Below are 16,508 nucleotides of genomic sequence, written 5' to 3'. Positions count from 1 at the left end.
TGCGACGAATAACAACAAGATCTTTGTTTGCGCAATGAAGAAGACATCAGTCAACTATAGGATGGTACCAACTCTTTTACCTTGTTTTTACCCCTTGCGCCATTTCAAAATTTACAACAACGATTTATGCATAGCTTTGTTTTCAGTACTTTTCAAAGCAGTTCACCGATGATTACCTCTCAAACCACCTGCATGGTCAAGAAGCGAGGAAGGGATTCATTCAACACCCACGATACAATATTGAAGTCTTGCTGAAGAGGACGAAGGTTGGGCGGGCAATTATCCATAGCCACTGGCCTAAAGTTGCAAGGACATTCAACATCACTAAAGGCTCAATAATTGCCTTCCGCTTCTGCAGTTTCCCAGATGAGATTCATCTGTCTATTTGTCGTGTATGATGCTACTTTCCAAAGGTTTTTGATACTGTATGTGAAACTTGGTGGTTGGTGCTGTTGTGTAATAGCGTAACTGAGTGCCGAAGCTATCTGATGTAATTCGATTATGAAATCCTGGTTGCTCTTATATGGATATGAAGTATCTGGCGTGTCTTATAAGAAATATCAGTTTGATTAGTACATGGATTATCAATAATAGGCTAATTACCCTACTTATTGGGGTTTTCTATTGCAGACGGTTACTCAGACAGCACCGTGGGCGATGAACTCAAACAACCTGCACGGTTTCTAGAAAGTAGGCGTGTTCGATCAACTAACAATCACACACGGCTTCCGGCAGCGAACTGTTTGCGTTAGGCCACCTTGCACAAACATTTCCACACAAAGAACTGTGTGTGATATACATACGAATGGAAACGTTTTCCCTGGATTGACTGTGTAGGATGTACATAAGAACAGAAACGAATTCCTTAGATTGACCGCGTGTGATATACATACCTACGGAAATATTTTTCTGGGATTCACCGTGTGGGATGTACATACCTACGGAAATGATTTTCTCGGATTACCATGTGGGATGTACATACCTACGGAAATGATTGGGTTTCGATGCCTCGCCAGATCGCACACGGCCCCAGCCTGGGTCCCAGGAGGGCCTATCTCCGACGATTTCTGGGTCGTGTGGGAAGGACACCCTATCACACACACTCACTTGGCGACGGTTCCAAATGTCGTCGTGGAAAGGGGTTAAAAACCGTTTGTTTACCACGTCGTTGTACCAGTGGCTAGCCACCAAGGAGGACAACGCAAGCCACTCCGCAGCCTCGAGTGGGCCAAGGAACCTATGGAAAGTGAGGTTTCGTCCTTGATCCTCCACGGCCATCGCCACCCAGATCGATGGGTGCTCAGAGATGGCAAATAATAAAGGGGACCGCACCCTAAGGGGTTCATACCCGGACCAACAATCCAACCAAAATAAAGTGTTTATACCTCTATTAACCGCGACAACCGCCCCATGCGGAAGATCGGTTTGAGATATTGGACCGTCTGCTAGAACTGGGAGCCTCTGGCGGTGAAGCAGCACGACAAGGATTGGCCCCTCAAGTATTTAGCTCGTATCCAGTCAAACCAGAGGCCGTCGTCCCCTCAAACGATGTGCTAAATCCATCTGGTCATTAGGCATAGATTTTTTTCGAGCAATTAGGCATAGATTCATAGGTCTGGTGGAAGTGATGCCCAGACCCCGGATATGTATGGTAGACTACCAATTTAGGGTGTTGGTCCACCTAAGTAATAGTAAGTATACCCCGGATGGGTCTTGCACGGTTTGTGGCCTAGCAGAAGATGTTAATCATGTGTTTTTTAGATGCCACATAGCCAAGTTCGCGTGGAGTGCGGTTAGGGATGCATTCCACACGGATTGGAACCCTGCATCAGGAGATGACTTGCTCACTTTGCTCAAAACACAAAATGGGTCCGGCGCTGGAATAGCTTGGCAATGCGTAGGTGCGTTATTGTGGGCTCTGGACGACTCGTAACAAAATTACAATTGAAAAAAAATTTCCTAACCATCCCGCTGATGTGATCTTCAAATGCCACCTATTCTTACAGAAGTTGATACCACCAGAGAAGGAGCGCGATGCTGAGCGCATGATGGAGGCCATGACGCGTATCAAAACGATCCAGACAATGGCAAGACAAGAACCGACGCACGGATGAGATGCTTTGGGAAGGCCTTTTGTTTGGCGAAGCCTCGTGTGGCTGCTGAGTACCATGGATGTAATATTTAAGCATGCATGCTTCTGAACCTTGTGTGTGTTGATGGTCGTGCGAAACTGCTTATTGTCTTTTTGTTTTCTTAAAACCTTGTATGACTGCTGCCAAATGGTTTTATTAATTTAAAGCCGGATGTTTCTAGTGTCTTTGTTTTAAAAAAGTATACCCCGGATACGTCAATCAAAGAAAATGTAGCATTCTCATCAGGCATCGTGTCCCGAATCTTGAAGCCTGCTCCACCATCAATAACCTTGACACAACATTCCTCAAAAAAAAAAGAAAACTTGACACAACAAGTGCCACCATGTGCAGCCGCGCATTTCTCAAGATAGGGTGGGATGTTTCCAGAGAAGAGGAGAGGTGGAGAAAGCCAAAGCAGTTAGGCGTGCACAAATATAAGGCAATCTTGGCGATCTTTTCCCATGTGGAGTGAACTTTGCTTAGATAACCACGCCGCCACCTGCAATGAATTATTTGCATCGTCTGGTCCCCGCCCTTTGTCTCATCACCTGAGAACCAAAAACTTCTACAACCATCAATTGTTCAGACCAAAAGTATATAAGATGTACCATCATATTGTTCTACAATCATCATAGACAGTTAGCCTTTTAGGGTAGAATTAGTATCCCAAGTGTTTTACAGACTACAGGAGAAACACATAAATTGTAACAAGAGCTAAAAGCCTCTTTTGATTCAGAAGATTCTAAAAACGCAGGAAAGGAAAGGAAAAAAAAACAAGAATCAGCAGAAATTGGATTGGAATGCATGTGTAAAACAAAGGATGGAAAAACATAGGAATTTTATACAGGAATACTCCACATGGAAAGGTATAATTAGCATGTTATTATGCCACTAAGGATCTCAATCTCATTCTTCATGCGGAGGAAATTAAAAGAGGTCCAAGTGAATTGTAAAATATTCCTGCATTTTCTCTCTGAAACTGAAACCAAAGAAAAATCTCCTCTATTTTTCCTGTGTTTGCTCCACTATTTTTTTGAACCGAAGGAGGCCTAAATATATGAAAAATTTACAGCCATAATAGACTACAAAGAAATAATTAGTAAAAGCTCACAAAGGTTGTACTCCCAAGCACGAGATACTACATCAAATTATATATGCTCGTATGGAAATAACAAAGGTCATTCCTGGGGTGAACAAAGTAATTTCTAGGGTTGCACGTGCCATATTACTTGTTATGTATAAGCACTGTAATTTAACACCTCAGTTTGTTCCAAACATATGTATAAGCACTATAGTTTAACACCCCAGTTCGTTCCCAACATATTTATTTCCCCATTAAACGGTTCAAGTATCATCTAACTTCGATGCAGTCCGGTCATCCCCTATTTCTTTTCATCACCTCCAAACTCTGTAGAATTCCCATTCCAGAAGACATTTCTATTATCAGATGGATCTTGTTCTTCACTGCTTAGAGTGTGAATGTTGCCACCGAACTGTCGGGGCCGCCTTCTCAAGGTATTTCCAGAGCTATGAGTAGCTGTTTGTTGACTTCCATCACTACGAAGAGGTTGGGATTCAGAGCTTGGTCCTGCCAGAGAAGTAATCATAATTTCACTAGTCAGAAGTGGGATTTTTTTTCAAAAATACTACTCTGCAATCACGATCAATCCAAATAACAGACCAACAAGGAAATATCAGCAGAAGAATCTAGATAAGAAAACATACTGTACTGCTGCGAGCCTTCATTTCCCAGTCGATCAGGATTTGATGGGGTGGGATTTCCTCTCAAGTAGGACAATGGATTCACGTATGATAACGCTGCCCCCAGAAAACCCCAACCACCCGACCTGTCTGTAGCCCCAGTGCGATCCAGATCACTGGATGGCAATGACGATTGGTGCCTTGCCACTTTAACAGATTGACGATTCGGAACGACAACAAGGGCCTGGCGGGTTTCAATACCCAGCTCATACAATGTGGTTTCCAGATCTGAACAAAAATTTGATGATCAGTTAGATCCAACAATTCAACAGTATGATCCAAAGTTAGTATAATGAAGTAATGAGCTTCCAAATAGAAAGTCTTGTATAAAATCACAACATGGATGTTTGAAAAAAAAAAGTGATGCAATCTCAGCACACAAGTAAACACAATGGGACCATACCCGAAACACCTTATTCAAGTTTACATCATTACAGTCAAATGCCCAGGAAGTTAAAGTTAACCAGCAGAGCGGGATTCACATGCAGGATTTTATTTTGAAGTCTATATGAAAAGATTACTTATCTGAACTAATAGCAAGACAGAGTTCAAGCATACATGACCAGCTTATGGACCAAATGAAAGCCTTACTTCATAGTCCATACTATCACTCATACCAAGTAGATGGTGCATTAGAATGTGTGGCCGTGTGCAACCAAACGTTAAGCAAATAAATGGATTAACACTATGCCTATATAGTGCAAGTCCTGGTAATTCATCAGGAAAGTCCTGGTGAAGCAAAACTTCAAGCCAACCTTTGGTGTATATTTTAAGCCAAAAAGACACTCGCGTAGATCTTCAAAATGGTACACAAAATATTTAGATATTTCACATGCAAATACTAATAGTATATTCTCACCAAGAATCACTCTGTTCCTATAAGCAAGACATGATTTTTTTTTCGTGTAATTTCTGTAAAACAAGGCTCAACCTCAATTCTTCCATCTGTTTCCTAATTTTACCCCTCCAACGGTCCACACCAACTCATCCACCTGCATACCCCTTCGACTAGGACGTCTCCTTTTTCTTTCCTTTTCATTCCACAGTAACTCCTTGCCTCCCCTATCCCTTCGCCTTCTCCTTTTCTCTTCCACAGCGAGGTTCTTCCTCTTTCCTTTTCTCAATGGCAGACCCAGAAATCCCCAGCAGTGAGGAGAGAGAAGTCTGCTTGTGTCATACTGAGTAGTAGGTAGGTAGGTCGTAGATTAATTTGATTAAGGAATAGTTGCCCCCCCCCCCCCCCCCAAACGATGTGCTCGAGGCTTGAAGCCCACACGCCCAGCTACAGGCCCATTACTAGTTGGTCAAAACGGCCTGTTTAGTCTAGGGAACCCTCATCGTCTATCCATTGTTTCGGCGCCGACGCGACACACAACCCTCGCTGCGTGCCTGTCTCTACGGTAGTTATAGGAGAAGGGCTGGGCGCAGACGGCACTGCATAACCGATCCTGATCGACGGCAACGGCCGAAGCAGTTATGTTCCGTCCCCGTCGGGCGACCGCAGCGATGCTCACGAAAATCCTACAGTCAGTCTCTGCTTCATTGATTTGTATCATACGTGTTACAGGTCTACATCAGGCAGCAGCAATTTCATGATTTAGATGAAATTAGTTAGGTTAGTGATTTCTTCTTTTATTCTGGCGTACCAGTATTGCAAATTAGTCATGATGCATTGGTTATATAATTTAGAATTATTTTTTCATAAATTGTGTTTGTATTTGTGTAGTCATGAAGATGAAAACAGTATATTTTTGTCTATAAATGTAACCTATTTGCATTGCCCCGCTGATTGTAAGATATATCAAAAGGTTGCATGCATGGAGTGGATACCAGATATCACGTGGATTTCTGTGAGGCCATTTGCATGCACAGATATGAAGCAAAGACAACGAAGATATGGCAACTGCCAACTGGTGAGAAGATTGCGTGTGGGCTTATAACTGGAGGGGCAAAATCGTCCAAGCCACAGCAAAAATTGCGCTGCAAGTCGCTGCTTTGGTCTTAGCAAAGGAAGATTTGCACCTTCCTTCAGAGATCGGAAGGAATGGTTAGAATAAGTAATGGTGAAGAGTAGAGGCAGAGGGGAAGAATACCTGATGGTACAAAAATCTATCTACAAAAATCTATTACCGCATATATTTTACATGCTATATTCCTCATAAAATTAACTAGTCTTAAGTCTTGCTAACTCTGTACCATTTATAAAGCATGCGAGCATTTCAATTTTTCTTCTTATTATGAACTGTGCCTTATGAATTTAATGCTAGCTTCTCTCTGCCCTAGTTTATTTACTCTCTTTGCTGGGTATTTATACACAGCTATCAATGATACACATTATTTATCATCATTTCAAAGAAAATGCAATGACACGCAACAAATAATTTCCCCCACTGGTAGTAGGAAGCAGGTTTGTGCAACATGCAAGCACACTTTTTTATTATAAAGAAGCTTATCATAGATTTCAATCCAGGAGGCAAGTTATTGCTCATTTGCAGCTAATTAACGACTAATAACAAAGAACAAGCCCTCGTCCATGCAAAAACTGAAGACTGTGAGTTAAGTCCCTTGAAGTAGAGAACTGAATGGGATTGGTCTCTGGTCAAGATGCAGGATAAAACAAAGCTTTATATTCTAAATATGTCCATAGGTGCAGGGTGAAGATTCAGTACCTTGTTCCGTGAACACTTTTCTAGGATAAAGCATTGCAAGATTATATGATCCAATCCCACTATCTTGGTTTTCATCCACAAAAGTCTTCACCTTCCTTAAAACATCTTCTTTTGTCAGTTTAATCTGCAGACTAGGTCCATCAGGCATACGAATGGCCAGCTGAATATCATCTGTCTTTGCAGAATCTGTGGTCACTTCAATAGCTCTGCTAGTAGTTGCCTTATCTTGTTCCACAGGCAACTGTGGAGTACTCCTAGTTGGTATGCTAGAAGCTGGCTTGGAGGGAACTTTAGTGCTATTCCCATCCACCATATTCTTCCTTTTTGGCGAAGGTGTACTGCCTGTCTGATTTGGATCTGTGGAACTGTCCACATTTGAGCTTGCTGGAAAATCTGGCAACAGAGCCTGACATGCTGAATCTAGCTTTTCCTCAGCGGTTATGTTGCATGGAGCTGAATCTGATTTTGGGATTTCACTTGTCTTGAGAAGTTCCTGGTGCATATGCAAGCAGTGAGTTATCCCTTCTCTTTCTCATGCACTATACCGAACAAAACTTCATTCAACTGAAAGGTAGCAGACTATGGACAGACAAACTTACAGCATGGCTTGTGCTACTAGGTGGTTGTGCTACCAAAGCAGTAGAATTAGCAAACCCACGGACTGCAGAAGACTCTGAGGATTGACCTGATAAATTGGAATGATTTTCTGAAGTAGATGAACCATCTTCACCAGGCATAGTTGTCGAAGCAGTATTCGCAGGTTCAGACATTCTTGAAGCAAGTGATGCAGCTAACAGGGTTGCCGCTGTCTCCTAAAAAGATCCCAAGTATCTCGTATTTAGCAAATCTATAGCACTACTGCACTAGTGTGAAGAATAATCCAACATGGATCATACAGTAACAACTAACAAAATTATAAGATTTCCTATGGTTCCTCTGGAGAGGAAGACCACTCTTATTTTCTTTTTTCAAACATACTTTTTCCTGTAGTTCAATAAGGAAAGACCAGATTAGATGTAACAGTACACAAGTAAAGATCTTAAACAATACAAGAATGACACTTTGTCACTGTTGTTATGGAACCAAAACATCTCAAGCGGAATCTAAGGAGGTCAGATCACTCATGAGTATATTACTGAATTTTAATAAAAGAGTCGCCTATCTTCTTAGATTGATTAATATACTTTCTCTGACCCATGCACATGAACATTAATAATACTCCAGATTTGTACCACATATTTTTATTTATAGTGATATGATTATAAAGTCATATCATTTGGCATGTGGCAGAATTTAATTTAACTTACGAACTCGACAATTAATTGACCAAAATAAAAGAGACAAGAAGAGGCACTATTTATTTTATACCCTCACCGACATAGTTCTATTTGTTGGTACCAAATAGTGCTTTAAATAGCACATTATGCTATACAGCAGTTTATCGCTTTGTGCAGCTGTAGCGCCTTTAAGAGTTCGCTATGGCCCGCACGAACCAACTACAGCCCCTATATCATGCAGTGTGTATAATTGCAACCCTGGTCTTTCAATCTTTACCCCAAGATTTGACACAGGGACAATACAAATTATAGTTCTTCAAGTAAGTAATTTTGCTTAGAGATTGACTGGTTAACATCATATAATTGCAATTATACCTAGGCAAGCTGCACCTACCATTTCTCCGGTATCTTTTCCTGCCATTTGAACTCTGCCACTCAAAGTGATAAAAAGAGTGCAAGTATAGAAATGAATGCAACTGAAAATAACTACGGAACAGGCTTGTAATAAACTTTAACAACAGATCTATGTTTTACAGTTTATATACCTGCAGTTGAAGTGCAGCCCAAGCTTTATCAATGCTTTCCTTAAGCTCTTCTGGGCTAATATACCCCTCTGCCAGAAGACTCAATTAAGCACTGGTCCAAACTGTCACTTAACGAAAGATAGTTTCCACAAAGAAAATTGGAAGCATAGTTGTATTCATACCATGATTCCATAGCATAGCACCATTCAGTCCAATGACAGATATACTTGGGACAGACTTCTGTGGATCTGATTGAGAAAAAGTCAAGGATGAAACTGCACAACCAAAGTAGAACATTGTGATTATAGACATGAATAAACAAACGGATTCTTCATTAGCTGCAAGACCAGTTCCATGGTTGCTAAGATGAGATACATCATACAAGTACCAAAATAGCTGCGCTAAAAAATGTGGGAAATATACTGAAACTATGAAAAGTACGAGGGCAGGTATAGACGTATAGCACCCACATTATAACTATAGCAGTGAATAAGCAAATCCAACATGATCAGAAGGACTCTGGGATGGGAACATTAGATGGTTCGTTTTTGTGTTGGCAAGACCTGTATCGTGGGATTCTACTACTGTATGATGTTGGTAGGGTCATAGATCGAACAATGTGGTCTCAAAACCATATGAGTCTAGCTAAAACATATGTATCAACATAAATTAGATACTATGTAGGATTGGGAATGGAAAGGTTCCAATGGATTTGGATCATTTGGCATGGACACATCTCGACAACCATACATGGATTGTACGATATATGTCCGATAATCAATTAGAAGATCAGATGAGACCAAAAAAAAAAGGATGATTCATTTCTTCAAACCTCACTAACAAAGTGCCAAAGGCCTAACCACCAAAGTGTAGTAGTACTGCTAGTTAGTCCGACTACATATAATGCTTGAATTAGGGAATCAAAACAGAGTAACTGAACACTGGTCATTTTGGGCAAAACAAGAACGATACCCCAAGAGGGCAATATGTAGATCCATCGCACATGAGGACTAATCTTTACGTGAATTTTGTTTGTGGTGTTACATAAATATGATACCAACATATTTATTGCAGCAAACCATTTCTCTGTTTTTGCCATGGAAATTTTGAAGAACTACTTCAATCTGTGATAAATTATTTTATGTTTTTCTATCAAACCACTAACTCTCCATGATGTCAGTATGATGTGACTAACATGTTTCGCGATCGAAAAGAATTGTGAACTAAGGCTTATAGATGAAGACTGTCAAATATTTAATCTAGAGCTCTAAATCAATAGCATGCTGTCAATCCAGCAGCTAATCCAGAGCAATCATCACCACAGTATCATAACAAATATGTGTGTGGAAGGATACAGATAGCTGAAAATTGAAGCGCGTCAACATCGCCTTGTTTTAGTTGCAAGAATATGCAACATCTGCTTATCACTGCAGCCACCTGCGAATACCCCCCATAAGCAATTTGCTAATTCAATATGTAACTACCACAACAGAAAATAATCTTCTGTACAAGGGAGGAAGTTCAAGGGAACCCACATGTTCATCAACCAATGTAGACTGTTCCAAACTACTTGAGGTTTCATCTTGACCTGAAATAAAACAATAGATGTCCTGTCAATAGACTGGACTACATTCAAATAGTAGAATATCAGTCCAGACAGGATTGTACTGGATAGTATAGTTTCCTTATGCAGAACAATCATGGATATTGCCTATCATTGTCAGGCTACCAAAAAGGATGACATAGATAGCATAGCTACAAGATGTTGAATTCAACAACAAACTCACCTGATATGTAAATTACAAAGAGTTTTTTCTCCCTTCTTGATTGATTAATTGCATCTGGAATCGAACCTTTGTACGTCAAGGAATTGATTGTGATGTCCATCTACAGCTAGAGAAAAAGAAAGAGTATGATGACATGGACACTGGATCATGTCTAAATACCACGAACAGATTAAGAAATCAGAGTTGGCCACATTAATTATTAAAGAATTTTTTTCGTTACAAATTGTCTCTTAGAAATAGTGAGGTCAAATAATTAGATATTTCGCACAACCTTTCTTCTCCCTTTCCTTTTTCTATATTGGTTAGGAACTATAAGATCTTCCACAATTATGTTACTATGCATAGGGCAATTCACTAGTTGGTCAACAAAAGTTTTCACATGTAACTAAAAGAATCTCCAACAAAAAATATATATACATTTCATTCTAGTAACCAAACACGAGTCAAAATCACTAGATTTATTACAAGGGGAACGAAAAAGGGTCGAATCATGTTCCCACGGTCTATGCCTCCTAAAAAGAACATCCTGTTGAATGATACATACAAAAAAACAGAGGTGGCAAAGAACATCACAGACTCGTTAAGCTTCACTAAAAAGTCAGGGCCAGGCAGGTCAAATATGTGCAGTAATCTAATCGAGGCAAAGCACAGAGAGAGCCAGTAACTAAACCCGGACCAGAAAGATAGCTCAATAATTCAGCGGAACACTGACACTGGTCAACCGGGGCTTACCAAGAAATATAGGCAGACGGTATTAGAAAGATCGGTCGGGGAACTCCAACGATCGACCCTGTACACTACACGCAGCACATCACAATTTATCAGAATCGCATGTCAGTTGTTGCAAATTCGCGGTTATTCTAATCGACTACCGGAACGGAACTACGCTCTACCACCAAGAACGGATCGCCGAAAACTACTGGTCAAGAATTCGGCGAGGGGGAGTGGGCGCCGACCAGTTGAAGACTTACAGGGGAAGGCCGATCCGGTCCTGAATCCGGGCAAGGGAGGTGGGTGGATGGGCGAGTGGGGCGGCGGAGTAGCCGACGAGCAGGCGGCTTCTTGGACCGGCGATGGTGGGCAGCCGACTGATACGAGTCTCTCAGGAGAAGGCAGAGATCGAGACGGAATGAAGCTATGGGAGAGGATGAGGCTGTTACGCTGGCCCAAGACGACGAACCCGATGAGGTCGTCGAGGGCTGGAACTGGGCCGGGCTCGGGCTGGCCCTGATTCATCTGATTGAGGCCCGGCCTGGTGAGCTATTATTCACTGTCGTTGACCCGCCGAACCGCGTACGAGCCACACGCCCACGCGACCACCTTACCCACTCCCAAATGTCCCCGCCGAGGCGCCTCGCCGTGCTCTGCTCCCACCTCCGGCCCGACGGCGCCGAGCCTCCAGCCGAGAATGAGCGGCCGGCCGGGCAGCAAACGGTGATATCTGCCTCCCCGTGCGGCGACGACGACCGCGGCGCGGCGGCCGGTCGCGTGGGGGATCGGGAGGCGGAGAGCTGCGTCTTCTGCCGGATTATACGCGACGAGGCGCCGGCGTTCAAGGTGCGTCGGGCCCTTCCTCCTCCTTCCCACTTGTTGGTTGCTGCCGCCACCGCGCTCGCGGGTCCTTTCTGCTGCACGGCTGCCTCAAAGGGGGATTACATGGCAGCTTCGTTCGGACGTTCGCTTATCCAAATCGCAATGTCTCACAGCATATACCCGAAGCTTGCTCTCTGAGAATGCCTAATCGAAGAAATGGTTGGAAGTTTTTGACGACCAATATCTTGGAGGATTATAGAGCATTTCCAGCTTGTGGTATAAATGTTTGTCATTGTTTGGAAGAATATTTTCTATCTCCTTGATTTTAAGAATTACATGAGTATGTAATGTTGATATATTTATGCCTTTGCTCAAAACTGGCAAAATGAGTGCAGTTCAACTTTGCTGGTATTTAGTACTTTTTGGGCATCGCTTAGGCCATTTGATTTTGTGGAGTATGAACACAAGAGTCTCATCTGGCAATCTTTTCTTGAATCTATTGAATTTTATGCACCAACCAATAGAACCAACAGTTTGCAGGTTCAATAGAATCGGCATAAACTTCAATAGAATCGACCTGCAGAACCAAGTTTGCAGGTTCAGATTATAGCCCTATACATAATCCATAAAGTATTTTCATCCATCAATGATCATAAAGTTTTATGGCAAGTGTCTGAACTTTCTATCCGGCAGCATTCATCTTAGTTGTCTTGCTATGCTTAGTTAAAAAATTTACCTGGTTAAATGAGTGTTGACCTGTACTTGTTTGTGCATTTTATTTTCAATTTCGTAAGTGATATTGTCTCCTTGTCATTTTCACATCTTCAGGCATTCATTGATAATTCCAAAACGCCATTTTTCATTGATGGAGGCCACTCCACCTCATGTAAGTGTTTTATTACTATATTATAATGATATGGTTTCTAGGAAATTATTGTTTCTTGATTTGAAGTGGAACCTCATAAAAAAATAACCATGTTTGGTATTGATATTTTCTCTGCAAGTAATATGTAGTTAGGTAAATAACATCCATTCTGTCATCTTGACTTTGCATTTAAGTGGGCTCATTGATTGGAAAAATGTCTCCTGCTTCCAAAATTGAATGGAACAAATAGTATCATATGCCACACCCAAATAGTTTTTCTTCTTAGGCGCCAAACGAATCAAAATGCTGCAGTATTTATTCCATGAGCTGATTACCAATTTACCCTTGCATTAGTTTTTCGCAAATCTCATAGTTGTATGAAAGCTCAATTTTAGATCCAAAACTATATTTGAGCACAAAAACTTCGAGATACCACATCCGAATCTTTGTAGTGGATTGAAGCCAAAACAGGTGACATGCAACCTTTTTTTTTTGTTATTTGCCATTTATGGAAGCTACTTAATTAACCAAATAGTCATGCCTAGACCTGATGTTACTAAGGGAAATCTGATGATCAACTGGTGGATTCATTTTGTAACTACTATTGGAGCATTCCTTCACACGCCTCCGGACCTGTTGGTTCCTTCTGGTGGCGTGACATTTTTAAACTGTCTCTTAAATTCAGACAAATTGCTTCCTCTCCATTGCTAGAGGCGACACTGCCCTTTTTTGGAGTGATCACTTGTCTGATCAACTCCTGCGTAGAAGATTTCTGAGGCTGCATTCTTTTGCCCTTGATAATCTGTCACCGGTCCATGATGTCCTTACCACCCAGGACCCTTTGGATTCAGACAAAGGCTTTGTGTGGCTCCTTCTGAATGATGAACTTAACACCAGGGACATGCTTCAGCGGAGCAGAGGGATGCCAATTTTTTTTACAACGTGATTCCTAGGAGGCCCTCTTGATTGTTTAGCTTCAAGAGGGATCTCTTCCTTCTTTCTTACAGAATGAAGGAGGAGCTTGCTGCTTCCCTCAGGCCCTGGCTAGATTGGCTCGACTCTATCCTTGTTGTTTAGTTTTCCCACTGTGTGCTGCCCCTCCCCCTTCTCCTCTCCCGCCTCTCTCATACATAAATTATATGTTCTATATTAATATAATTTACCGTGGAGCCTCCCTTACACTTTCCATTAGGAAAAAATAACTAATATTGGAGCATTACTTTAATGTAACATATATTAGTTCATATCGTGTAGTTTATCTTTGTCTCTTTTGTTTAGTCTTTTCCGAGTGAGCTGCTAGTATAGCTATTTTATTGAATTGAAATACATTGTTGCATGTACTACAGGAAACTATTTAATCCTCATCACGTCATGCTAATGATCTCAAATTGTATCCTTATGTTCATCATACTCCTGAGTTTTTTTTTATCTGTCAGTTAGACTATGCGTGTTTTTCCCCACCAAAATGGTTGGTGTTCAACTGTTCATCGGCGGATCTGCATGAAGACAAGGGTTGATGTGCAGTCCGAATTTTATTTTTATTCATAATTTCATATACTCTTTTATATTTTAATGAAATTTATTTACTTTAGTAATGTTTTCACTTTTAAGGGGTGCATTTTAATCTGGCGAAAAGCATCTCAATGAAATAAGTAGAAAAAATGCACAAAGCAAGCTAGAAATTTTGCACCCCCATTGCTCAATTTCTAGATCATCTACCAGATTAATCACATAAGAACGTCTTCTGATATTGATATCTTGTCTCTGAGCCAGATCATAGCAGCCATGTGTTCCAAAGTACCTTTTCTGAGCAATGCAATTATGAAGGCTACTGACTGCGGTAGGTAGACTACAAATATTTTCTATTTGTTTTTGGCATAAGTAAATTATATATTTTCTCGTAATAGAACTGTCTGTATAAACTGAAGACGCACAGCCGAACTAAATTTTTCATCGCTTGTGTATAACCCAATGAAATACTTTCTCGTGACTTATGATCAGTCTCTTGCACATAATTTTGTCCAAATATTGTTGTTTGGACTAAGCTTAAAAGAATCAACATAGGCTGTTGGGTTGTCCAAAAGGACTTCTGAATTTGTTTTCTACATTAATCCCAAACATGCATATGATTAGGAATGCCTGAGTGTCTTCAATGCCAGATTATGTGTTGACTAGCTAAAATGGTGCCAAATTTCAATCTTTCAATGGTGGATTACATAAATCTACAAAAGTATGAAAACACTGTCCTGAGATTGAAGTGCTTTGCTTCAAAACCGTTATAGAAACCCAAAATGAGAAAATAATCCCTACATTGTATGCATTGCACATAAAGTCGATTTATTTGCTGGTTCCAACCATTCAACACTCAAACTGGGGTAATGTTGAGTTTGACACTATTAATAATAAGCTTTTGCATGAGTAGGTTAGAAACAAAAATAGGTGTGCCACTTCAAGATTAGCAGTGTTTCGATCTGGTACTCGCACAGTTTCTTCCATATGCATAACACATCTGCATTTGTCAGCGTGCACTATGTGGATGACTTAATCTCCAAAGTTCATGTATTTTTTTCCCTGAATTTTCAAGAAAACATGAGCACAACTTTCTTGCTTTCTGCACTCTGCAATATATTTGCCATTTTCAGTGTGTTAAAAAGGCACTCAGTTATCCCTTTTGCACAAACAATGGATTCTGTAATATGACTAGTTTTTGCAGTCTGGTATTTTGTATTACGTGCATCTATACAAAACCAATACAATGTATGTGTTATTTGCCGCAACATGATTAGTCAATTAGACTTATATCTTAATCTTTCAGAAACGTAGCTCAGCAATTGCGCTGATTTGTTGTGATGCGTCTAAGGATGCCATTTGTTATCTACATTTGCTGATTTGCATATTAATTTGATCTGATTGTCTTGGAACTCAGATGCATTCAACTTGGTCGTCAATAATGGAGAAGCTGCAGGACAAGTTATTTTCCATGTGAGTAATAATATCTCAAACTCAAAGTGCATAGGCTCTATTTTGTATGTCATGGTTTTCTATTATTACAGCGTGCTCACTTCCATATGATTCCACTGCATTTGTTTATAATCAACTTTAGAATTATTTACTGATCCTTATTGTGCTATCAACTATCTACAGACCCACTTCCACATAATTCCTCGTAGATCTGGTGACAAGTTGTGGCCTACAGAGGTATATTGTCTTCCACATTTCTATATTTCCATTTTCATAACCTTTAGCCTTAAGTTGGGGCTGTTGGTAGCAAAGTAACTTGTCTTATCACCTACTGACATTCTTCATCACAATCACAACTAAAAAATTACAGAGCTTTAGGAGGAGCTCTATTGAGCCAAATGAAACCTCGAGCCTTATTAGCTGCATCAAGGAGCAACTTGATTCTTCAGAAGGCTGAAGCTCGTTACCGCATAAGGTGCGATAGAAAGCTGCTTCAGTTGTCCAGTCAAGTACATAATCTGCCTCGGTTGCGTAGCTGAAGTAATCCATGAATTTAACAAATTCGATAAAACAATGGCACTGTAACTACTGTATAATATTCCCCGCAAAAAAAAAACTGTATAATATCTGACAATAAGTAAGGTGGAGTTATGTCCAGTGCTCAATCGCATGGAGGGGGGAGAGAGAGAGTGTTTGTGTGAGTTATGCTAGTGTTTGAAAAGATGGCTGCCTACGCAGTTGGTAGATGCTCGATGGCCAGCTCTTATTGCCAACTGAGACGACGAACTATGTATGGAGCCACCTTCGTATAGATGATAATATCTTATGGAAAAAATCTAATGAAACTAATTTAGTGTTGTAAATGTTAATATATATTTTTTGATAACCTTGTGCTCGCCCTATATACTCCCTCAGTTTCAAGATAATTAAAGTTGTAGTTTTGTCAAGTCAAATTTCTTGAAGTTTAACCAAACGTATAGATAAGTATGCTAATGTCTA

General features: G+C 40.7%; 3 protein-coding genes across 6 annotated transcripts; 2 read left to right on the top strand and 1 right to left on the bottom strand.

The window, feature by feature from the left end:
- Window positions 1-3,251: 3,251 nt before the first annotated feature.
- On the bottom strand, window positions 3,252-11,275 carry LOC125550614 (plant UBX domain-containing protein 11). 4 transcript variants are annotated; one of them, XM_048713639.1, is made up of 11 exons: window positions 11,122-11,275; window positions 10,883-10,947; window positions 10,151-10,250; window positions 9,899-9,951; window positions 9,719-9,800; window positions 8,546-8,611; window positions 8,385-8,452; window positions 7,162-7,374; window positions 6,563-7,055; window positions 3,858-4,121; window positions 3,252-3,720 (listed from the first exon to the last, which is right to left on the bottom strand). In XM_048713639.1, the coding sequence occupies exons 3-11, from the start codon at window positions 10,248-10,250 to the stop codon at window positions 3,515-3,517; spliced, it is 1,545 nt and encodes a 514-aa protein (XP_048569596.1). In that variant the 5' UTR covers window positions 10,883-10,947; window positions 11,122-11,275; the 3' UTR covers window positions 3,252-3,514. The 4 variants fall into 4 exon arrangements, with proteins under 4 accessions (XP_048569596.1, XP_048569598.1, XP_048569597.1 ...); XM_048713641.1 differs by having other exon boundaries at window positions 10,151-10,256; window positions 11,122-11,274; XM_048713640.1 differs by lacking the exon at window positions 10,883-10,947 and having other exon boundaries at window positions 10,151-10,256; window positions 11,122-11,266.
- Window positions 11,276-11,287: 12 nt separating this feature from the next.
- Window positions 11,288-11,894, top strand: LOC125550616. Its single transcript, XM_048713644.1, has one exon. The coding sequence runs from the start codon at window positions 11,288-11,290 to the stop codon at window positions 11,879-11,881; it is 594 nt and encodes a 197-aa protein (XP_048569601.1). The 3' UTR covers window positions 11,882-11,894.
- Window positions 11,895-11,968: 74 nt separating this feature from the next.
- Window positions 11,969-16,166, top strand: LOC125550615 (adenylylsulfatase HINT3-like). Its single transcript, XM_048713643.1, has 5 exons — window positions 11,969-12,569; window positions 14,322-14,388; window positions 15,475-15,530; window positions 15,693-15,746; window positions 15,880-16,166. Exons 1-5 carry the CDS (start codon window positions 12,549-12,551, stop codon window positions 15,964-15,966), a joined length of 285 nt encoding a protein of 94 aa, XP_048569600.1. The 5' UTR covers window positions 11,969-12,548; the 3' UTR covers window positions 15,967-16,166.
- The last annotated feature ends 342 nt before the right edge of the window (window positions 16,167-16,508 follow it).

The sequence above is a fragment of the Triticum urartu genome, chromosome 4, assembly GCF_003073215.2.
Source record: "Triticum urartu cultivar G1812 chromosome 4, Tu2.1, whole genome shotgun sequence".
In the NCBI taxonomy this organism is placed as follows: Eukaryota; Viridiplantae; Streptophyta; class Magnoliopsida; order Poales; family Poaceae; genus Triticum; species Triticum urartu.
The sequence above is the reverse complement of the archived record's forward strand: the minus strand, read 5'-3'. Positions and strand labels throughout refer to the sequence as shown.